This window comes from Puma concolor, chromosome D2 (genome assembly GCF_028749965.1).
Source record: "Puma concolor isolate L17-30 chromosome D2, mPumCon1.1.hap2, whole genome shotgun sequence".
In the NCBI taxonomy this organism is placed as follows: domain Eukaryota; kingdom Metazoa; phylum Chordata; class Mammalia; order Carnivora; family Felidae; genus Puma; species Puma concolor.
This window is the reverse complement of record NC_141677.1, coordinates 68,325,930-68,350,903: the sequence shown is the minus strand read 5'-3', so window position 1 is coordinate 68,350,903 and position 24,974 is coordinate 68,325,930. Positions and strand designations below refer to the sequence as shown.

Sequence of the window (24,974 nt, the reverse complement as noted above, 5' to 3'; positions counted from 1 at the left end):
TTTTTGTCTTGGTGAGTTGGGCTGGGAGCGTGGTTCAGATATGTTAAGTTTGAGGTGCCCGTTGCTCTCCAGGTGGAGTGGCTAGGTGGATTTTGAAGTTGCCCGAAGAAGCGATTTTGGGGGACAGCTCTAAAGTCTCAGAGAGACCCCGCAGCGGTACTATCGGAACTGACCTCGTTTCCCCTCCTCTCTGCCCTCCTAAGGGCAGGAACATCCCTGGAGGGTAGCTCTACGCGCCCCAGCCCCTTTAGCCTGCAAAGCCCCCTTTTTTTTCCTCTTTGGGAAAAGGCGAGAAAAACCAACAGAAATGATGCTCCGTGGCACGGCCTCCACCCCTTAACCCGCCGCAGGGGAAGAGGCAAGGCCTGCTGGGGTGGAAACCCGGACACACTTCCTGCTTCCCGCCTCCCTGACAGCAAGCCTTGGAGCTGCGGGCTTGTGGGCGGGGCCCTCGGGCGGGCGGGGCCGCGGCGCGAGCGCACGCCACAGAAGGGGGCGTGGCCCCTCGGCTCGCGCGCTTGCAGCCTGCGCGCCTGCCTCGCTCCTTCCTGCTCTTCCGAGGGTGATCAGCTGGTCTGCGCTCCCCTGACGTGGGCCGGGGCACGTCACCGCCGAATGGCAGCCTCCAGAAAGGCACCGCGAGTAAGGTGAGGGACTCTGCCGGGGAGCCGGCGTCTGGGCAGCGCGTGATTCCGGGCGCCGGGCGCGCATGTGGCACCCCGGAGGGCTGGAACTAGAGGGTGAGAAGCGTCAGGCGGCCCATCACAGTCCGGCGAGGGCCCTGGCTTTCGGGAGACCCCCAAGCCGGAGCAGGGGGAGGGAGCCATGCAACCGGGCAAGTTCCGTTTGGTTTCAGGAGGGCTGCGGGCACCCTCGGGCAGCCTGGTCCCGGTTCCCGGCTGAGCGTGTCCGCGGAGCGGCATCGCTGGGTCGGAGGGGCGGTGGCCGTGTCCCACCTCTCCCCCTGGCCCAGCGGGAAGGCCTAGGCTGTTGCAGGAAGTTGGCCCCTCCAGGAGCCTCCAGGTGTCCTGGGAAGTGGAAGAGCCCCTGCTCTCGCCCTCTTCCCGAGGAATATAATTCTCAAATTACAACCCTGACAATACTGATACCGGCAATTCGCCTTACTGATCGCAGCCGCCACGAAGATGGGGAGCCGCAGGCCCATCCCCACCCAATTGGTTTCAGAGACTGTGTAAGGGAATACTTCGGCATAATCTCTAGAAAGATCCCACCAGTAACCTGCCCTGGGCTCTCCCTGGGCACAGGGAGGTGAGAAGGATAATCTCCTGGTCTCAAACACATTTCAGTTTATACTCCCCCCACAACCAGGGTATACTTATTACAGCAGCTAACAAAGTGGGAGACTGAGAAACGTTCAGAGATCACAAAGGCCGGAAGCCAAATTCCCTGCCATGCACACGGGATCAGCCATCCTCAGACCAGTTGAGACTTGACTAAATACACCTGGCAGCATGGCCGGTCCCACTTGCTGAACGCGGACCATGGCTTGTACTTGTGATTGTGAGTGGACAGATCCAGAGCTGACCTTGACCTGGCCTTGGGCTTTCTATGGCATGCTTGGGATGAGTAGAAAAGCAGACCCGGCTTGTGGAAGGATGTGGGGCCTTGTGGCAAACCTGGTGTGGAAGGAGTTGCCAGTATGTTAAGTGCTGGAAATGGGGTTAGGTTAATGTGAGTTAGGTCCTAGACCCATAAGTAGCTTTGAGGACCAAGATTAGATTATAGAATCACAACATTTTAGGGGCAGAAGGGTCTTTTGGCATCAGTTGGCAAAGCCTCCACACGCAGAAGGCAACTGAGAGACTGAGAAGGGACATTTGCCCCAGGCCCCTCCCCTAGTGGCAGAATTTGAGTGCTATTCAATGTAAAAATGAGAACTTCTTGCATTTCAGGTAAAATTGATTTAGGTAAAAAAGGGGTTGAGCTGTCTTCTAGTGCAGCTCAGTCCAGGAGACCAACACTGGCATGAGACTTGGCCTCTTTTTTTTGTATCTCTTGGCTCTGTTTTCTTTTTTTTTTCGTAGTTTTCTTTTTTCTTTTTTAAAATTTACATCCAAATTAGTTAGCATATAGTGCAACAATGATTTCAGGAGTAGATTCCTTAGTGCCTCTTACCCATTTAGCCCATCCCCCCTCCCACAGCCCCTCCAGTAACCCTGTTCTCCATATTTATGAGTCTCTTCTGTTTCGTCCGCCTCCCTGTTTTTATATTATTTTTATTTCCCTTCCCTTATGTTCTTCTGTTTTTTTCTCTTAAAGTCCTCATATGAGTGAAGGCATATGAGTTTTGTCTTTCTCTGACTAATTTCACTTAGCATAATACCCTCCAGTTCCATCCATGTAGTTGCAAATGGCAAGATTTCATTCTTTTTGATTACCGAGTAATACTCCATTGTATGTATATACCACATCTTCTTTATCCATTCATCCATCGATGGACATTCGGGCTCTTTCCATACTTTAGCTATCGTTGATAGTGCTGCTATAAACATGGGGGTGCATGTGTCCCTTCGAAACAGCACACCTGTATCCCTTGGATAAATGCCTAGTAGTGCAATTGCTGGGTCGTAGGGTAGTTCTATTTTTAGTTTTTTGAGGAACCTCCATACTGTTTTCCAGAGTGGCTGCACCAGCTTGCATTCCCATCTTGGCTCTGTTTTCTTAAGTGTTGGCTTCGTTCTCAGGCAGACTTTGTCCTTATGGGAGGTATGATGGTTCTAAGCTGGCAGCCCCAGCAGAAATAGAGACTTCTTTCCTAATGGCTGGAGCACAAATCCCAGATCTGATTTCCAGTAGGCTGACTTGACCTAATGTTTATCCCTGAACTAGTCGTTGTGATCACAGGGATAGATTGCCCAGGTGTGGGTCCCAGAAGTTGGTGGGTGAGGGGATGAGATTCATACCAACTCTGTGGACGGAAAATGGACATGAGACTGTCTTAGATGGAAACCACTGTGCTTTGACCAAAGGAAGGAGGGAGGGATGGATTTGGGGTAGGAAAAGACCACATTTCCCACTTCTGCATCTTAAAACTTATTTCAGTCTACCCTTACCTTATTAGACGTGATTGAGCATCTTTTTTTTTTCAAGTTTATTTTATTTATTTTGAGAGAGAGAGAGGAAGAGAGAGAGAGAGAGAGAGAGAGAGAGAGAGAGAGAGAGAGAGAGGGCGAGGGCACGGAGGCGGGGCAGAGAGAGAGGGAGAGATTCTCCAAACAGGCCCCGCACCATTAGCACAGAGCCTGACACGGGGCTTGAACCCAGGAACCGTGACATCATGACCTGAACCGTAACCAAGAGCTGGATGCTTAATTGACTGAGCCACCCAGGTGCCCCATGTTGTGATTCAGGATCTTGATCCTTGTTTTGTCCCATCCTGAATGATAATTGTGTGTGATTCTCATCACCGACCCGGGTAAGGGGGAGAGTAAGCACAACCCTGCCGGCGTTTCTTTATACAATGGGAGAAAGATGTGCCCCTCCCATCTTATGCGAAGATTGAACGGGAAGTTCTCTGCACGATTTTTCCCCTTACCCACCTCTTGGCACATCACGATGTTGAGAACGTATAAGTCGAGGAAGCTCTGTGTTGGAAGTTGGGAGGCCTGGACTGTAGTTCTAGACTAGCTCTGTCACCCAGCTAGCTGTGAGGCTTTGAGCAAGTCATTTGGTCTCTGTTTCTCAGTTCCTTTGTCTAGAGGAGGGAGCTGAGTTGGATGGTCCCTGAAGTGCATTGTACCTCTAACATTTAAGGGTAGCCCTGCTTCAACTGAGAGCCTGAGAATGTATCTGTCCAGGTAAGTGAAGGGTGGCTGGGTCTTGGATCCTGCAGACACCAGGGTGTGACAGGAACAGAACAACTGTAATGTTTAGCTGCTTTGTGGCCCCTTTGATCCTGCCAGGAAGGTGGAGGTAGTGATGCTCAGAGAGCAAGCTTGAATTGAAAATCTGTGAGCTTTGCCTGTCAGACCCGACTTCTTGTCTTGGCTTCGCAGCTACTGAGTGTATGGCCTGTGGCAAGTTATCTTTGTGCCTTCTCTTGTAAAAAGTGAAAGAATAGAGCTACTTCTGAATCACTTCCCTCCAGCCCTCTTGTCCTTTGCCCTGATTAGTTAACTTTGAATGTATAGAGAAACTGACTTCCTTGGCTCACCATCTGCTAAACGGGTATATGAAGTCAAGGGGAATCAGGTGAGACTGTGACATAGATCTCTGTCCAAGAAAAAGAGGTTTCTTACCTTGTAAAATACTATAGCAGCTTTATTGAGATATAATTCATGTACCACATTATTCACCTATTTAAGACATACATTTTGGGGCACCTGGGTGGCTCAGTTCGTTAAGCGTCCAACTTCGACTCAGGTCATGATCTCGCGGTTCTTGAGTTCGAGCACCGCGTCGGGCTCTCTGCGACAGCACAGAGCCTGCTTCAGATTCTGTGTCTCCCTCTTTCTCTGTCCCTCCCCGCCGCTCGCTCTGTCTCTCTCAAAGATAAAATAAAACACTAAAAAAATGAAATAAAACATACATTTCAGTGATTTTTCGAATAATCCTAGAGTTGTACAACCAACACTACACTCAGTGTTAGAACATCCTTACCCCTTGCCAGAGGAAATCCTGTACACATTGGTAGGTGCTCCTCATTTTCTCCAACTTCACCCCACTGGTAGGCGGTTGCCAATCTACTTTCTGTCTCTATGGATTTGCCTGTTCTGGACGTACAACATACGGTCTTCTGTGACCAGCTTTTTTCACTTAGCATAAAATGTTTTCAGAGTTTACTGTGCTGTACCAAGTCATCAATACTTGATTCCTTTTTATTGCCAAATAATATTCCATTGTATGGGTAGACCAGGTATTTATCCTTTCATCAGTTGATGGACATTTTGGTTGTTTCTACTTTGTGGCTTTTATGAACATGCCGCTATGAAGATTCATATACAAGTTTTTATGTGGGCTTGTGTTTTTAATTTTTCATAGCTAGGAGTGGAATTGCTGGGTCATAGGATAATAATTATTATTATTTACTAAATGTTTATTTGTTAATTTTGAGAGAGAGTGTTGAGAGAGTACATGTGTATGTGAGTGGGGGAGAGGAGAGAGAGAGAGGGAGAGGGGATCCCAGCAGGTTCCGAGCTGTCAGTGCAGAGCCCTATGTGGGGGCTCTAGCCCAGGAACCGTGAGATCATGACCTGAGCTGAGATCAGGGGTCAGACCCTCAACTGACTGAGCCACCAGGCGCCCCGTTATAGGATAATTCCATATTTAACCTTTTGAGGAATACTGGACTGTTTTCCAAAGTCACTACACCATTTTATATTCCCACCAGCAATGTCCGAGGGTTCCAATTTTTTCACATCCTTTCCTACACTTGTTATTTCTGTTCTTTTTGATTATAACCTTCCTAGTGGATGTGAACTTATATCTCATTGTGATTTTGATTGGCATTTCTCTAACAGATAAAGATACTGAAAATCTTTTCATGTGCTCATTCACTCTTTGAATATCTTCTTAGGAAAAATGTGTGTTCGAAAATGTCTATTCAGATGTCCTTGACCATTTTAAAATTGGGTTGTCATGGGGTGCCTGGGTGGCTCAATTGGGTCAGCATCCAACTCTTGATTTCGGCTCAGGTTGTGATCTCACTGTTGTGGGATCGAGCCCCACATTGGGCTCTGCGATGGATGTGAAGGTTGCTTGGGATTCTCTCCCTCTGCTCCTCTCATGTATATTCTCTTTCTCTCTCTCTCTCAAAAAAAAAAAAAAAAATTGGGTTGTCTTTTTTTGTTTTAATTTTTTAAAATGTTTATTTATTTTTGAGAGAGAGAGAGAGAGCAAGCAGGGGAGGGTCAGAGAGAGAGGCAGACACAGAATCCAAAGCAGGCTTCAGGGTTTGAACTGTCAGCACAGAGCCCCACTCAGCACAGAGCCCGATGTGGGGTTCAAACTCACAAACTGTGAGATCATGACCCGAGCCGATGTTGGCTGCTTAACTGACTGAGCCACCCAGGTGCCCCTGGGTGGCCTTTTTTTTTTTTTTTTTTTTTTAACGTTTATTTATTTTTGAGACGGAGAGAGACAGAGCATGAACAGGGGAGGGGCAGAGAGAGAAGGAGACACAGAATCCGAAACAGGCTCCAGGCTCTGAGCTGTCAGCACAGAGCCCAACGCGGGGCTCGAACTCACAAACCGTGAGATCGTGACCTGAGCCGAAGTCGGACGCTTAACCGACCGAGCCACCCAGGCGCCCCTGGGGTGGCCTTTTTATTGTTGAGTTGCAATAGTTCTTTTTTAAAATTTATTTTATTTTAATTTATTATTATTATTATTATATTTTAGAGAGAGTGTGAGTAGGGGAGGGGGCAGAGGGAGAGGGCACAAGAAACTCTTAAATAGGCTCCACACTCCGTGTGGAGCCTGACACGGGGCTCTATCCCACGCCCTGAGCAGAAATCAAGAGTTGGGTGTTCAACCGACTGAGGCACCCAGGTGTCTCGCAATACTCTGGATGTTAGCCTCTTATCAGATATGAGTTGCAAATATTTTCTCTCATTTTATCAGTTGTCTTTTCACTTTCTCTCTCTCTCTCTCTCTCTCTCTCTTTTTAACCATTTTATTTTAAGTAGCCTTCATACCCAATGTGGGGCTCAACTCATGACCCTGAGGTCAAGAGTCTCATGCTGTACCCACTGAGCCAGCCAGGTGCCCTGTCTTTTCACTTTCTTGATGGTATCCTCTGAAGTAAAAAAGTCTTTAATAAAGTCCAGTGTATCTGTTTCCTTCGGTTGCTTATACTTTTGACGTCGTATCTAAGAAATCATTGCCTAATCCAAGGTCAGGCAGATTTGTGCCTGTGTATTCTTCCAAGAAAACATTTATGTCTGTGATCCATTTTAAGTTAATTTTCATTTTTGGTGTGAGGGTAGGGGTTCAGTTTCGTTTTTTTGCATGTGGATTCCCCGTTGTCCTAGCATTATTTGTTGAAGACACTCTTTTTTTTTTTTTTTCCCCTCCATTGAATAGTTTTGGCACTGTTGTCAAAAACTGGCAATAAGTGTGAGAGTTTATTTCTGAACTAATTCTGTCTCATTGATCTATATGCCAATACCTTATGCCAATACCACACTGTCTTGATTACTGTAGTTTTATTAGTTTTGAAATCAGGAAGGATGAATCCTCCGGTGTTGTTCTTTTTCAAGATTGATGTGGCTATTCTGGATTCCATGCATTTCCATATGAATTTTAGGATTTGCTTGTCAATTTCTGCACATACAAGCTAGCTGAAATTTGATAGGGATTTACCTCTAGATTATTTTGGGGGAGCATTGCAATTTTAACAATACTGAGTCTTCCAATCCGTGAACATAGAATGTCTTTCCATTTATTTAGGTCTATTTTAATTTCTTTCACAATGTTTTGTAGTTTTCGGAGTATAAGCTTTGCATCTGTTTTGTTAAATATATTCCTAGGTAGTCATTCTTTTGATGCTGTTGTAAATGAACTTTTCTTAGTTTTATTTTTGGATTGTTCATTGCAAGTATATAGAAATACAATTAATTACTGTATATTGATTTGGTATCCTGCAGTCTTAATTGCAGTCTTCTTGTTGTGTAGGTTCTTCAAGATTTTCTATATTGAAGATACTGCTATTTGCAAGTAGAGATAATTTTACTTCTTTTCTTATCTTGATGCTTTCTATTTCACTTTTTTGCCTAATTGCCCTGGATAGAACCTCCAGTATAGTGTTGACTAAAGTAGCAAGATTAGACATCTTTGTCCTGTTCTTTATCTTAGATAGAAAGTGTTCAACCTTTTAACATTAAAGATGATGTTAGCTGTTGGGGCGCCTGGGTGGCTCAGTCGATTAAGTGTCCAACTTTGGCTCAAGTCATGATCTCGCAGTTCATGGGTTCAAGCCCCACGTTAGGCTCTGTGCTAAACACTTGCTCAGGGCCTGGAGCCTGCTTCAGATTGTGTGTCTCCCTCTCTCTCCGCCCCTCCCCTACTCGTACTCTGTCTCTGTCTCTTTCTTTCCCCAAAATAAGTAAACATTAAAAAATTAAAAAAAAAAAAAAAAGAAAGATGATGTTAGCTGTGGATTTTTGTAATATTCTTGATCAGGTTGAAGAATTTCTCTTCTAGTTTACTGAGTACTTTTATCATGAAGAGGTGTTGGATTTTGTCAAAATGCTTTTTCTGTGTCTTCTGATGTCATCATGCAGCTTTTATTCTTTATTCTATTGATACTGTGTATTACATTAATTTTTGTATGTTGAACCCATCTTGCATTTATGGGATAAATCCCACTTGGTGATGGTATATGATCTTTTTTATATGTTAATGTATTCAGTTTTGCTAGTATTTTGCTGAGGATATTTGCACTTAGATTTATAAGAAATATTGACGTCTTTTTAATGAAAGAATATATGATCCTCAATAAAGAACGTCTCATTCTGTCCAACAAGATTAAAGTAGCAGCCATCAGAGAGTAGGCCTGGAAAGATTGGTGAAAATGTCTGGTCTTCTCGTTCTGGCTATGTGGTGAATTGAGCTAATGTGGGCTCCTGTCCCTCTACTAATACATAAAAATGTAAAATTATGGCAAAATTACCTTTAAGTTTAAAACTGAATAAAATCCAAACCCTTTGTATGACCTACAGCAGGCTCCTTGTTGCCTCTGTTCTTGTCTCCTAACCACTTACCTCCCCACCTGCCAGCACACACGGTCACACCACACTGGCCTCCTTGCTTTCTCCGATGTATACCAGGCATACTCCTACCTTAGGGACTTTGCACTTACTAGTCCCCTTCTCTAGAATGTTCTCAGACTTTCACATGGCTTGATCTGTCACCTTTTTTTTTTTTTTTTTTTTAAATTTTTTTTCAACGTTTATTTATTTTTGGGACAGAGAGAGACAGAGCATGAATGGGGGAGGGGCAGAGAGAGAGGGAGACACAGAATCGGAAACAGGCTCCAGGCTCTGAGCCATCAGCCCAGAGCCTGACGCGGGGCTCGAACTCACGGACCGCGAGATCGTGACCTGGCTGAAGTTGGACGCTTAACCGACTGCGCCACCCAGGCGCCCCACCTTTTTTTTTTTAGGACTGCTAAAATGTCATCTGTTAGCAGAGAGACCTTGCCTAGCAACCCCATATAAAATGACCTTTCCCTTTCCCTCTCTGACACTCTTCCCCTTGCCCCGCTTTACTTTTCTTCACAGAACTCCCTGACAGACTGTGTTCTTGTTTTGTGTCTAATGCCTCCTGGATCCTCTTCGTTCTGCATCCTCGAGCCCCTATCCCCCTACCCACGTAAACCTCCTGAGGTCAGAGATGTTGTCTGTTTTGTTCATTGTTGTGTCTAGAGTAGGGCCTCAATTATAGAAAAGTCTTGAAAGAAAGAGAAATTGTCAGGTGCCAGAAATTTAGGGGAACTTAAAGCTTAAATGGTAGCTGGTAAGCCGAGCCTGGGGAAGTTATCAGACTCTATAGGCCTTCTTACCTGGGGTCCAGGGCATCAGACTATCCCTAGATGGGGATAGGAGATTTGTGTGTAAATCTCCTAGCTAAGAAATTAAAGTGGAGATTAGTCTCATAAGCAAACGACAGTGACAGTGGTACTGGTACAACCAGGACATTTCACGGATAAAATAGTTTCTACTGAAGATAAGCTCTTAATAAAAGATTACAAAACACACAAGGAATAACTTACTAAGAGGGAGCCAGCAGGCCCAGCAAACTTGAAGTTTACTATCCCAAGACCTTCTTTTTTTAATTTAATTTTTAATTTTTTAAAGTTTACCTCCAAGTTAGTTAACATGTAGTGTAATAATGGTTTCAGAATCATTATATAGAATTTAGTGATTCATCACTTACATATAACACCCAGTGCTCATCCCAGCAAGTGTCCTCCTTAATGCCCCTTGCCCATTTAGCTCATCCCCCCACCCAAGATGCCTCCAGCAATCCTCAGTTTGTTCTATTAAAGAGTCTCTTATGGTTTATCTCTCTCCCTGTTTTTAATATTATTTTTGCTTCCCTTCCTTGATGTTCGTCTGTTTGTATCTTAAATTTCACACATGAGAAGTCATATGTTATTTGTCTCTCTCTGACTGACCAATTTCTCTTAGCATAATACACTCTAGTTCCATCCATGTTGTTGCAAATGGCAAGCCTTCATTCTTTTTGATTGCCTAGTAATACTCCATTGTATATATATACCACATCTTCTTTATCCATTCATCCATCGATGGACATTTGGGCTCTTTCCATACTTTGGCTATTGTCGATAGTGCTGCTATAAACATTGGTATGCATGTGCCCCTTTGAAACAGCATTCCTGTGTCCTTTGGGTAAATACCTAGTAGTGCAGTTTCTGGGTTGTAGGGTAGTTCTATTTTTAACTTTTTGAGAAACCTCCATACTGTTTTCCAGAGTGGCTGCACCAGTTTGCATTCCCACCAGTAGTGCGAAAGAGATCCTTTTTCTCTGCATCCTCGCCAACATCTGAGTTGTTGCCCGAGTTGTTAATGTTAGCCATTCTGACAGGTGTGAAGTGGTATCTCATTGTGGGTTTGATTTGTAGTTCCCTGATTATTAGTAATGTTGAGCATTTTTTCATGTGTTGGTTGGCCATCTGGATGTCTTCTTTGGAGAAGTGTCTGTTCATGTCTTTTGCCCATTTCTTCACTGGATGCTTTGTTTTTTGGGTGTTGAGTTTGAGAAGTTCTTTACAGATTTTGGATACTAACCCTTTGTCTGACATGTCATTTGCAAATATCTTCTTCCATTCCATTGGTTGCTTTTTAGTTTTGCTGATTGTTTCCTTGGCTGTGCAGAAGCTTTTTATCTTGATGAGGTCCCAGTAGTTCATTTTTGCTTTTGTTTCCCTTGCCTCCAGAGACGTGTTGAGTAAGAAGTTGCTGCAACTGAGGTCAAGGAGGTTTTTTGCCTGCTTTCTCCTCTAGGATTTCAATGGTTTCCTGTCTTATGTTTAGGTCTTTCATCCATTTTGAGTTTATTTTTGTGTGTGGTGTAAGAAAGGGGTCCAGGTTCATTCTTTTGCATGTCGCTGTCCAGTTTTCCCAACACTGTTTGCTGAAGAGACTGTATTTTTTCCATTGGATATTCTTTCCTGCTTTGTCAAAGGTTAGTTGGTTATAAGACCTTCTAAGTCTGAAATGAATTCTAAAATAAGGGCCCCAAGTAATTGAAGTTAAGAGAAGGAATAGAAACCATAGTGAAAGAATGGCACACCATGAAGAAAGAGCAGGCAAATTAAAAAACAAAACAGAACAAAACCCAGGAGTGCCTGGGTGGCTCAGTCATTGAGTGTCTGACTCTTGATTTTGGCTCAGGTCATGATCCCAGGGTCATGGGATTGGGCTCCATGGTGAGCGTGGAGCCTGCTTAAGATTCTCTTTCTCTCCTTCTGTTCTCTCCTGCCCTCTCTCTCTAAAAACAAACAAACAAACAAACAAAACCCCAAACAAACCAAATAGAATTTGTACATGTGAAAAATAGAGTTGTTGCCAATAAAATCTTTTTAGACTAGTTAGGGATTAGACATAACTGAAGAGAATTCATGAATTAAGAGGTTAGATCTGAGAAGGTTTGCCTGCTATGGTGCTGTTTTAGCTGCAGGTTTTATCTGAAACTTTTACTTAATTTCGTTTTGATATCGGGGTGAGAGTCCTTCTGACTCATGAAGGAAAATTGCTAAGTCAAGTAGATATCCTCTCTAAATAAGCCTTGCCACATATCCTATGGTCAAAGTCTGCAATATCCTGTTCTTTCTCTTCTTAAGGGCGAATCACCAGGATTTTCAGCTGAAAAATTTAAGAATAATTGAGCCTAACGAGGTGGCATACTCTGGTGACCCAGGCACGGAAACAGGTAATAATTTTGCCTATTAATTAGATGGAACATCTCAAAAGAATTAAAAAAAAATTTTTTTTACATTTATTTATTTTTTGAGAGACAGAGAGCACAAGTTGGGGAGGGGCAGAGAGAGAAGGAGACACAGAATCCGAAGCAGGCTCCAGGCTCTGAGCTGTCAGCACAGAGCCTGACGCGGGGTTCGAACTCACAAACTGTGAGATCATGACCTGAGCTGAAGTCGGACGCCCAACCGACTGAGCTACCCAGGCACCCCTCAAAAGAATTTTAGGTCCCCATACTCTAACTCCAAGTGGGAGAGAAGAGGGGGTAAAGGATTAATAATTGCTCATGGTTGGGACTAATTGGGTAGATATATATGTGGAAATTAAAAACCATTTTGTCTTTTGGCTTCTGGATAGTTGGTTACTATTTCTGTCTATATTTACCACTTTTTTAGGTAACACATTAGAGAATTTTAGTTTTTGTATTTCCTGTTTCTGGGGATTGGGTGGTGGTGGAAGAGGAGATAGGTTATTTTTTGGAAATGGCCTCTTCTGGTTTTTCTACTCTCTATTGTAAACTTTAATTGACTACCTTAGAGAGTGGCCTCCAATTTTTGTCTTAAGATTATGAAATGAGAAAAGTTTATAGTATAGTACTCTACTGTATACATTGAATGTACATTCAGGAAAATCTTTTTGGGAGAAATTTCTGGAACCATACTGTCTTCCCAGAACTGGCTGATTATATTGTTGGGTTGCCAGAATCCTGAATTCTGAAAAGTGGTATTTAAGTGCATTTCTATCCCTTGAAAGCTAACGCTTTTCTGAGGACCACCCAGGAGAACCACAGCATTTCCTTTTAGTTGACTGAAAAAAATTGATCACCTGAAGCACATAAGCCGTGACTGGTCTCTCTTTGGAAGAGCAGTGCTATCATTGCATGCAGTTAGGTCCCTTTTCTTTAAAAATATAGATAAATGTATCCAACACATTTTGGGTCACATTAAGAAGGAGGGGAGGAAGAAGGAAGAAGGAATGAGAAATAAGTAAGTAAAGGGAAAAAGTGGTCGAATGATCAAATTTAGAGTTTAAAGAGAACTTCTCTTTATTATGTATGAAGAAAGAGAGGTCCAGGGAACATCAGTTGTCTGAGGTTGCTGATCCCAGCTGGAGACTAGAACCCACTTGTTTGACTCCATTGGTCTTAGAATACTTTGAAGAGAGCCTCTATTATGTCCTCTAGATAATATGTTATAGTAGAGCATAGACTTGGGAATTAGATAGATATTGGGTCTTGGTGCCTGATGATCCAGTTGTCTGGGGCAAGTATTTAACTCCTGTTCCTTTATAAAATGGGAATAGCGAAACCTCCCTTGGAGGGTTATTGTGAGAACTAACCACTAATGTGTGTAAAGCCCTCAGTCCTCACTCCGCAGTGAGACAGAGAAGGAAACCACTGCCTCTAAAGCTGTTGATGCTGGAAGAGCAGCCTGGCATCTTTGCATGTGTTAAGATGCTGAAATCGGAGTAAACCAGCCCCTTCTATTCTTACAACAAGGCGTGTAGGAAACCCAGCTGGTGCTTCAGATCCAGACTCAAGTAATATTCCTTGAGCTTTTATAATGTATTAGATGCTGTGCATGGTGCTCTAACACATGATGTCAAGTTAAATTCTTCTAGCCACCCAGTGAGGTAAATATGGTGTGCTTTTCATGTACTTCTAAGCAGTGAAGTTTTGTTTATGATAAAGGCTGAAGGTTTAGAAACTTATTTCTAAAAGCAGGCCCGCATGTACAAGAGACTTTTAAGTGAGTCATTCTCTTTAAAGCATGATTTAAAAATACCTGGCAGCGTATGGGCTAATGTTACATCATGGTCTAGGCTTGTTGCTCTTGGCTTCTTTCTTCCCTGCACACCCTGATTAACTCTTGGCTGCTTCTAAATTTCTAAAAGTAATGGAATGTGGAGTGAGCAGATGCTGTAATATGACATCTAAGATCCTAGCTTTCTTCTTTCACTGAAGATTCATTGCTGTTGGTTATACTGAGTCTGGTTGATAAAAGATCATGACATAAAGTTGTGACCTTGACTCAGCCATCTTTGAGTGAGCATATGTATGTGTTAGGTGGTGGGCTAGATACACGGATTCAGGAATGAGGATGGCATGGTCCCTCTCTTAGGGAGAAGCAATATATACGCCTGTTGCGCTATTTATCACATTGCCTTCGTAGTTAGTTAATGTGTATCTCTCTCTATTAATTGCACACACATAACATTTACTGTGTGTGCGACACTGTTTCTAAGTGCTTTGTATATAGTAACCTATCTAACCCTCATAAAAGTCACCTGGCGAGGGTAACCAGCCGAGACACTCATCTCCTCCATCTTGGCCGCGTTTTCAAGTGCTGCCACCTCCATGGCTGGGTCTTGTAATTCTGTAAGCTTCGTCCCCTCCTCGGCTAGCTGCACACCCATTCAATTGCTTTCAGGGCCTGTTGTGCTTGCGGCCACAGCTGCTCCAGCCATCTTGGTGCCTGGAAGCCGCCTCCAATGCCCCAGCCCATTGCTTTAGTCATTGCCTATCACTATCTTCTTCACCTTTGCTGTGGCTGCCGCTGCCACTTACCATGTCCTGACTGTGGGTTGCGGTCTGGGGAGCGCTTTCTTTGTGTCTGATATGGGTGACAAAGAAGTGGCTGCATCTGACCAAGGACACCAACCAAATGTGAAGGAAGAGAAGGGAGCAGGGAAGGTGGTGACGGCAGGTGGCATTGTGTAGGGAAGTGCGGGATGTGGAGTAGAGTAAGGCCTGCGGTGCTGATGTTTCCGAGGAGGCCGGTCAAGAGGGGAAAGGTGAGGATGAGGCAGAGATGGTGATGAAGGTCAGAATCTGGTGGTGAGGAGGCAGGTTATGGTGACCATGAGGCAGAGGATGTCCTTGGCCAGTTCCATTTTGCCTGTGCTGATTTTCAGTTTGGAATTGAGGATTTTGTGCTTGCCGTTAGTTCTGTTGACTTTATTGATGAAGTCAGTGACTGATAAGGTTGATATGTACTCTGGTCAGTGCTATAAACTCCCAGTCAGTGCCATCAAAATCTTTAAGTCAGAATGTGCCCAAATAGAAGCCAAATCCTATAAGGAAATTGAAGATCTTGAAAGAAAATACATTGGCTGCTATCATGTATTTGCTTTTTTTAAAATTCCAGATGCCCAGGCTGTACTCCAGACTAATTAAATTAGAAGTCCCCCAGGTAGTTCTGTTGTGTGGCCAAGGTGGAAATACTGCTCTGAGGAAGTCTGCATTTTGATTTGACTCTTTTTAATGTCAACTTGCTCAGAAATATGGTTTGAAGCCCCTGAAAGATGTCACAGTAAAGTTTCAGATGCTGGCAAGCTTACAAGGTTGCAGTAGGCTTCATTTTGAACCCAGTGGAGGTGTTGACATATAAACTTAGGTTGGATCAGATAATTATGATCCTTCTTAGATAGAAGAGAAATTACAGGTTAAACAGATTAGACCAAAGGAAAGGATGACTCTCTGAAAAGTATTCAGAGGCAGCTATAATGCAAGGAACATGGGAATGTTTGAATTGTGAATAGGACTGTTTCCAGTGACTCTGTCATTAAGTACTTGCTGTCCTGTGGAGACTCCTGAGATGGAGCCCTGGTGCCGGTGGTCGATGCTACCCTGGCAAATTAAGAATGGAGCACCTCTTCAGTGAGTCCCAAGATCAACATGGTACCTCACAGGGGAGTCTATTGGAGGTAACTGTAATGACTGAGACTTCTGTAGCCCCAGATGCTGGTGATGATGGAGAAGAAGCAGATAAAAATGTGGAAGACAAACCTAAACATATCCACATCTAGCAGAGTTCAAGCCACACTGAGTCAGGCTGTCAGTCCTTGACCATACTGGTCGTATAATGGCTCCATTGTCACTCTTCATTACTTCCAACATTGTATGTTAGGACATGTATAGTTAAGTAAAATATTTTTTATTTGTTTAAAAAATGGTTGGCAAAATACAAAACACTGGAGACACCAAATGTTGGTGAGGGAGTAGAGCAGCAGGAACTTTCATTCATTAATGGTGGGAGTGCAAAATGGTATAGCCACTTTGAAGACAAGTTTGGCAGTATCTTACAAAACCAAATGTATTCTTACCTTAGGATCCAGTGGTCATTCTCCTTGGTATTTACCCGAAGGAGTTGGAAACTTAAGTCCATGCAAAAACCTGTACATGGATGTTTATGGCAGCTTCATACACAACAGCCACAACTTGGAAGCAACCATGATGACCTTCGGTAGCTGGATGTATACATAACCTGTGGTACATCCACACAATGGGATATTATTCATCACTAAAAAGAAATGAGCTATCAAGAAAAGATGTGGAAGAACCTTAAATATATATTGCTAAGTGAAAGAAGCCAATCTGAAAAGGCTATGTGTTGTGTGATTCCAGCCGTCTGAATTTCTGGAAAAGGCAACACTGTGCAGACAGTAAAAAGATTGGTCACTGCCGGGGGTTGGGGGGCAGTGAGGCAGAGGGATAAAAAGACCGAGCAGAGAGGATTTTTAGGGCAATGAAAACTATTAAGCGGTTTCGTATGATGCTATAATGCTAGATACGTGACATGCATTTGTCAAAACCTGTAGAATGTACCACACCAAGAGTGAATTCTAAAATGAACTGTGGGCTTAGGGAGATAATAATGTGTCTGTGTAGGTTTATCAGTGGTAACCAATGTACCACTCTGGTTGGTGATCTTTTTTTGTTTTTTAAATTCAATTTATTTTATTTTTTTTTCAAGTCTTTATTTAAGTTCCAGTGAGGTACCATACAGTGTAATTTTAGTTTCAGGTGTATGGTTTAGTGATTCAACACTTACTTACAGTACCCAGTGCTCATCATGAGTGCCCTCCTTAATCCCCATCACTTATTTAACCTATGATCCCACCCTGCCTTCCCCCGGCCTCCCCTCTCGTCACCATCAGTTTTTTCTCTATAGTTAAGAGTCTGTTTCTTGGTATTCCTCTTTTTCTCCACTATGTACGTTTGTTTTGTTTCTTAAATTCCACATATGAGTGAAATCATATGGTTGTTGTCTTTCTCTGACTGACTTAATTCACTTAGCATAATGCTTTCTGGCTCCATTGGTGGGAATCTTGGTTGTGGGGGAGGCTGTGTGTATGTTGGAAAAGAGAGGTATATGGGAACTCTGTGTTTTCTGCTCAGTTTTGCTGTGAATCTGTAACTGTTCTAAAAAAGTAAAATCTATTTTAAAAATGAGCTGGAAAAACTCATTATTCTACTTGAATTCTAATAGTATAGTTTTGTGCCAGTATATGGGGTGTGGAAAGATATGTATGGTCCCTGTTTTATAATTGACTTTTTGTGAAGTTGTTTTGTTATATGCCCATAGGACTATAACTATGATATAGTCATTATCTAGTCATATATCTATAGTTATCTTACGTATGAGTTATCAGAACCGTTCGCTGATGTCAGTAGTTTTTGAGAAAAGTTTTTTGAAAAACCAGCTGAAATGATTTGAAAGTTTGCATTATGTCCTTTATCACATAGAGATTGTCTCTTATACTCATCAGGAGGCAAGAATACATTTTTGATTTGAGTATTTCTTTTGATGATTTCTTTACTAGAAATTAGTAAAAGTATGAAGTGTAAGAATTCTAGTAAGACTACATTTAACATTTTCTTTTTAAAATGATTTTCATGGGGCGCCTGGGTGGCGCAGTCGGTTAAGCGTCCGACTTCAGCCAGGTCACGATCTCGCGGTCCGTGAGTTCGAGCCCCGCGTCGGGCTCTGGGCTGATGGCTCAGAGCCTGGAGCCTGTTTGGGATTCTGTGTCTCCCTCTCTCTCTGCCCCTCCCCCGTTCATGCTCTGTCTCTCTCTGTCCCAAAAAAAATGAATAAACGTTAAAAAAAAAAAAATTTTTAAAAATGATTTTCATATTTGCTTCAGTTTTGTATTTTCTTGAGCTGGTGACTCCAGCTCTAGTTTTATTGGGATAGACTCTTAGGGACCCCTGGGACTTTTTCAGGGCTCGTTTGGAAAACCCTGGATCTACTCTGCAACCACCATATTTTAGAGAGGTGCACACAGACACTGAGACCCCACTCCCCTTCTCCCTGAGGTTGCACACCCAGTTGACAGTAGGTATTCACTAGATCACGTGACTTAGACTTTTAACTTGTAGTGGACTGATCTCCTAATCTGTGGTTGGCTAACAAAAATATTGTAATATGATATTTTAAGTTTATTTATTTATTTTGAGAGAGAGAGAGAGAGAGAGAGAGAGCACGAGTTGGGTAGGAGCAGGGAGAGGGAGAGAGAATTCCAAGCAGGTTCCGTGCTGTCAGCGCAGAGCCTGATTTCACAAACCATGAGATCATGACCTGAGCTGAGATCAGGAATCGGACGCTTAACCGACTGAGCCACCCAGGCACCCCTAAAATGTACTACTTTTAATGCGGTCAAACTTAAGCAGTAAAACATCAGAAAAAGAAAAGAAAAATCACTCCAAGTCCCTCTCTCCAAAGGTAGCCACTAATTAACACTTGGGTGACTGACCTTCTAGAAACTTCTCTCTGAATATACACATACAGATTTCCAGATAAGAACAATCTGTACATCTTTTTTTGTAATTTGTTTTTAATCAACCACCAGTGGTTTTGGTGTCTTTGCCAGTTAAATATAGGTTAGTGTAATTTTTTTTTGGTCTGTAATTTTTAACGATTTTGTAGTGTCCTGTTGTATATATTATAGTTCATTTACCCAATTGTGTATTTTCCTCCACTTTTTTTTTTTTTTTTTTTTTTACTATCAACAAAGATCTTTGATATCAACAGGTATCTTTGTGCATCTGTTTATCTCTTTAGAATATAGCCGTGGAAGTGGAAGAGGTAACTGATCAATTTGGAAATGAGTATCAGTAGCTCAACTTTCCATGCCGCAAATGGCTATTGGGAAGTGGTATTTAAGAACTGTAAACTGTAGAGTTCCTGGGACCTTTGGTGTTGGTGTGGTGGGGGGTGGTCAGTTTGAAAATGCAGCTAGGGTGGGGCAGCTGGCAGGCCCATCCCTAGGGCTGCCTTTGAACTAGTCACTGAGTTGCCCCGGGGCAAGCTGGTTTTGGAACAAACTCTCCTGTTGTTGCAGACGGCAGAATGGCTCCAAAGGTAACCTCAGAGCTGCTTCGGCAGCTGAGACAAGCCATGAGGAACACGGAGTATGTGACAGAGCCGATCCAGGCCTACATCATCCCATCAGGAGACGCCCACCAGGTACTAAGTGGAGATGGGCCAGGGTTGGATCTCATCAGCCTGTCCTCTGTTGTCATTCTTTTCCTCCATCCCCAGTGTGTTTGTAGGATTCTAGCTGTCAGTCCAAAACCGAGTGTGTCCTCCAGGGCTTGGCACCAGGGACCTGTGTCTAGTAGGGTCTCACTGAATGCTTGTTGCTTTGGCCCTGGCTTCCTTATTTCCAGTGAATATAGCCAGCTTTTAATAACTTGTGGAAGCATTGATGGACAAATGAAGGGGCAGAGATCTGGACCTTTCTTTCGCTGACACACCTAACCTCCTCTCCTCTGCCACACCCTATCCTTAGCAGAATTGTCTGTTCTGCCTTCCTTCTCCTCTCCCCATGCAGACTGTCCTGTCCCTCTGACATGGCCAGAAGAGCAGCCAGAAAGTTGTCACGGATCTCTACCCTAGCAGGTTTTAGGGGTAGTTCTGAATAACACCCTCCTTCCCCCCGCAACCACTACCTTTGATGGAAGTAACTCAGTAAGTGACCTTTACCTCTGAAAACACTGGTGAGCTAAATATGGGAGAATCGGGTTTGGAGAGGTGGAGATTGCATGTGGTGGGGCTGAAGGGCAGGGGGTGAAAGCATTCTAGTATCTACCCTTTTAGGTCATTCAGTCAGCAAGTGTTGGAATGCCTGTACCATGGTCATGCTCCTGCAAGGTTACAGAGATGAATTTAAGATTGAATTTCTGCCCTCACTATGCTGATGGTTTAGTAGAGAGATGAGACAGTATACAAAGTACTGTTCTCCCATAGAGTCATCTATACATATATATTTTTTATAACCTTTGCTTACGTGCGAGGCACTGCCTTAGGTGTGGTATGTGACACAAAGATTAGAATGGTCCTGCTCCCAAGAACATACAGTTGAGTAATGGAGTAAAGATACATATACATGTGTCTGTATTACAAGGTGGAATGTGGAAATGCCTTCAAGAAAATATGGGCAAAGCGCTTTGTGAGTTTAGGGTTGAGAGGGAAAGATGACTGAGGGCTTTATGAGCAGGGGAGGCATTTGAACTGGATGTTGAAGGATGGGTAGAGTTGGATAAACAGAGGAAGGACGGAGAGGATTCTAGGCAGGGAGATTAGTGGGAGCAAAGGCCGAGGAGCAGGGCAGGGAAGGTTGGAGTGCTTTTGAGAAACAACATGGCAAGTGCCCCTGGCAGAAGCCCAGGCAGGTAATAAGCGATAGTGGGAATACAGCTGGTGCTCTCTGATCCTTCAGGGGCAGGTAACAGAAACCGCCCTGAGGTCCTTTGAGCAATAAAAGGCTTTATAAGGGTTTATGGGCAGGGCCACTGCGCTGGCAGAACTCTAGGTTGTGAATGGTGGTCTCTGGAGTTGTGCGATGTCAGGGCCTCAGATGGGGTGGCTCGTGGAACCTGAGGGCAGGAATGCAGCTGGCCAAGAACAACTGAGATGGGAAGGGTTTCAGTTCTTGCCTTAGGTCAGTTTCTCCCTTTCTTAGGGAACATGGTAGACAGTAAACAGGGGCCAACCAATAGTTCCCACATTTATATCTTTTGATCTTTTACTTTCAAGATACCAGATTGAGCTAGAACCTTAATCCCAAGTCCAGAGTCCTGGTTGAGAACTTGATTAGCATAGCAGCTTGGTGTTTATCATTGGTGTGTGTGTGTGTGTGTGTGTGTGTGTGTGTGTACACATGTGTGGTATGGCATGTGGTACAGACATGACTGATGATGACTGATAAGGGTCTATCATGATGGAGGGGTGGCACATAAGAGTATTACTGTAAGTTGAGCAAAGTTCTCAAAAGATGTTCACTTTCACTGGCCGCTTTTCTGCCCCTCCTCAAGGGTGCCAGACCACACGGTTGTGACAATATCAGGCCAGTGTTAACCTGGGACAGCATGAAGATTGGACCCCTGCCTGGAAACATAAGATTTCGTGGCCTCAGGAACTGATGAAGGGCTGAAGTAAATAACCAAAGGGATTGGATAATTAGAGGCAACAGCATGCAGTTCGGTGTACTTTGATGTTTAGAGCGGTATTCCCCAAACAGTGTTCTGTAGTATTCCTGTTGTGTCTCAAGGTGTTCTGCAAAAAGTGTATTCAGTGGTTAAGAATATAGTGAAATGAGCTAAACAGTTTCTATCTTTACGATAACAAAGTTCAGCATAAAATTTATCATCCTATTTTCAAGTATGCAGTACAGTGGGTTAACTATATGCACATTGTTGTGTAACAGATCTCTAGAACTTTTTCATCTTACAGAACTGAAACTCTATACCCATTGAACAACCCCCCAGTCCTACCTCCCACTACTCACACTCACCACTCTCCACTCTACTTTCAAAGAGATGACTACTTTATACACCTCCTGTAAGTGGAATCATACAGTATTGTCTTTTTGTGACTGGCTTATTTCACTTTGCATAATGTTTTTTAGGTTCATCCATGGTGTAGCTTATGATAGGATTTCCTGTCTAAAGGCTGAATGATAATTCATTGTATGTATATACCACCTTATTTTTAAAGTTTATTTTTATTTTGAGGGAGCAGAGAGAGAGAGTGAGAGAGAGAGCACACACGAACAAGTGGAGGAGGAGCAGAGAGAAGGAAAGACAGAATCCCAAGCAGGTTCGACACTGTCTGCACAAAGCCCAGTGTGGCGTTCGAACCTAGGAACCGCGAGATCATGACCTCAGCCAAGATCAAGAGTTGGACGCTTAATTGATTTAGCCACCCAGGTGTCTATACCACATTTTGTTTTTATATGCCACATTTGAAAAAAATCTTTTCATCTGTTCATGAACATTTGGGTTGCATCCAGTTCTTGGCTTTTGTGAATAATGCTGGGAACATGGGTGTGTAAATGTCTCTTTGGGATACAGTTTCAGTTCTTTTGGATATATACCCAGAAGTGGGATCTCTGGATCATATAGTAATTCTATTTATTTTTTGTTTTTTATACTTTTTTTAATCTTTATTTATTTTTGAGAGAGAGAGAGAGAGAGGATGAGTGGGGGAGTGGGAACAGAGAGAGAGAGAGAGAGAGAGAGAGGGAGACACAGAATCCAAAGCAGGCTCCAGGCTCTGACCTGTCAGCACAGAGCCCAACACAAGGCTCAAACTCACGATCCGTGAGTTAGTGACCTGAGCTGAAGTCAGGTGCCCCTAGTTTTTTTTTTTTAAGTAAACTCTTAACTTCTTAACCCCAATGTGGGGCTTGAAGTCACAACCCCAAGATCAAGGGTGACATGCTCTACAGACTGAGCAAGCCAGGTGCCCCAGTAATTCTCATTTTTTGAGGAGCCTCCATACCGCTTTCCATGGTGGCTATGCCATTTTACATTTTCACCAACAGTGCACAAGGGTTGCCAACATTTATTTTCTGTTTTTTTTCCCCCTATAGTGGAATCCTAACAGATATGAGGTAATATTGCATTTTTTTTCATTGTGGTTTTGGTTTGCATTTTCCTGATGGTTAGTGATGTTGAGCATCTTTTCATATGTTTGTTGGCCCTCTGTATGTCTCTTTTGGAGAAATGTCTGTTTGAGTCCTTTGCCCATTTGACCAGTTTCTTTTTTTTTTTTTTTTTTTTAATTTTTTTTTTTTTCAACGTTTTATTTATTTTTGGGACAGAGAGAGACAGAGCATGAACGGGGGAGGGGCAGAGAGAGAGGGAGACACAGAATCGGAAACAGGCTCCAGGCTCTGAGCCATCAGCCCAGAGCCCGACGCGGGGCTCGAACTCCCGGACCGCGAGATCGTGACCTGGCTGAAGTCGGACGCCTAACCGACTGCGTCACCCAGGCGCCCCCCATTTGACCAGTTTCTTAACTGCAGGACTTCTCGGGGCCTTTAAATGCTAATGTGCACTGTAAAGTTGCACTTTAATGTGCAACTCTAAGGAGAGGAAGAAGTATTCAGCATTTCCTAGACTTAAATTAAATGTCCATGGATTTCCCACAGTCATCTTAGGGGTAGGGTAAGGGACTCAGTGTTCCATGGAATTCCTTGCTCCATTGATCCACAACAACACTTTTCATGCCATGATGGGTTAGAACTGGATTGAAGAGGTGAGGGGAAAGGGAGATCCTTGTGTCGAGAGAGGAAGCCACTGAAGACTAGGGTTCTGCCTGCAAAAGTGGATGAAGAGGGGGGCGAGAGAGTGCGAGATGTGAGTATAGGAGAAGTAGAAGATTCAGTCGGAACGGGGGTGGCATGTGAGGAAGCCAGGGTGGCGGGTATGTTACTGTTAGATTTAGTAGGCGTTGGTGGGGGCAGGGGAGGTGGGTGCAGTTTAGGGTGGGGGTTGGTGATAATTCTTCCTTTCACCTGTGTCCTCTAGAATGGACTAACAAGATTCACCACCTTCGTGGGAACCAAAGTTTCCTGTTGGCTAAGGGCTAGATGAGTAAGTAGTTTGGCCCCACATAACCTGGGCCTGAGTCCTGGTAGGAGATACAGGTAGCAGGCACCCCAGCATTTAGGAAGGGCAGACTCTAGCCTTGTCCCTGAGGAGGCCCTTTCTTTCCCCTCCTGTCCAGGCTCCTCTGATGGGTGTTCCCTGTCTCCAGTCAGTCCCAGGCTTTAGCCTCTGGACTTGGGCTTCATGTCACATGGATTCCGTGCCGACGTACCAGTGATATTTTTCATTTTCTGCCTCTCAAGCATCAGGCAGTTGCCCTGGACTGATTTGGTTGCTGCTCTTGTATCTCCATATTGAGCAGGATGCTGGTTCCTGCGGTGGGAGCACATTATATGGCAGTTGGTGTGGGGTCTTCTGTGAGTTCCTGGATCAGTCTGGCTTCTCCAGACAGAACCAATAAAATTGTATAGAGATGTCCATGTGTGTAGAGGGACGTATCATGAGGGAGGGCTCCCACAGTAGTACCCCTGGTTCTCAGACCTTTGGGTTTGAGCTGGAACCACACCACTGGCGTTCTGCTTCCCCCAGCTTGTGGTTACCCAGTGCTGTATGTCCCTGTCTGAGTTAAAGGCCCGAGAATCAAGAATGCTGATGTCCGAGGGCGGGAGAAGATGAATGCCTCCGCTCAAACGAGGGAGCAAATTTCACTTTCCTCTACTCTTTTGATCTCTTCAGACCCTCAGTGGATTGGATGATGATTGCATTGGTAGGATGATCTTTAGTCCGTCTACCGATGCAAAATTTTTTTTTAAAGTTTATTTATTTTAAGAGAGAGAGAGAGAGAGAGAGAGAGAGAGAGAGGATCCCAAGCAGGCTCCATGCTCTCAGCCTGGAGCCCGATGTGGGGCTCAGTCTCATGAACTGTGAGATCATGACCTGAGCCGAAACCAAGAGTCGGACATTCAACCAGCTGAGCTACCCAGGTGCTGCATACTGACCCAAATGTTATCTCTTCCAGGAACCACCTTACAGACACAGCCAGAAATAATGTCTTACCAGCTAGCTATGTGGAGATGGTCTGAAGTCAAGTGGCTCATAAAATTAACCATCACAGTCTCCTAGCACTGTTGTCTGAAATTGGGTCTCTCCTCTGAGAGAGTCTCACAGGCCATCATAGAGCCCCTGCTAAAGATTCCTAACAGTTTGGGGCACCTGGGTGGTCCAGCTGGTTAAGCGTCTGACTCTTGCTCTCACCTCGGGTCTTGATCTTAGGGTCAAGAGTTCAAGCCCCACGTTGGGCTCTGCACTGGGTGTGAAGCCTGCTTAAAAAAGAAAAAAAAAAAAAAAAAAAAGAAAGGACTCCCTACGGTTCACCTCAGGGAGAGGCCTCA

General features: G+C 43.9%; 1 protein-coding gene across 5 annotated transcripts in view; it reads left to right on the top strand.

Moving 5' to 3' along the window:
* The first annotated feature begins 496 nt into the window (after positions 1-496).
* XPNPEP1 (X-prolyl aminopeptidase 1) overlaps positions 497-24,974 on the top strand; it is a 59,760-nt gene continuing 35,282 nt past the window's right edge. The window contains exons 1-4 of one of the 5 annotated variants that reach the window (XM_086680824.1): positions 628-647; positions 11,828-11,916; positions 17,971-18,082; positions 19,089-19,213. In XM_086680824.1, coding sequence (XP_086536950.1) covers positions 19,097-19,213 — 117 coding nt within the window. In that variant the 5' untranslated portion in view covers positions 628-647; positions 11,828-11,916; positions 17,971-18,082; positions 19,089-19,096. Of the gene's footprint in view, positions 648-717; positions 741-11,827; positions 11,917-17,970; positions 18,083-19,088; positions 19,214-24,974 lie in introns of those variants that run through there. The other 4 variants (XM_086680822.1, XM_086680823.1, XM_025917693.2 and 1 more) reach the window with 4 other exon arrangements.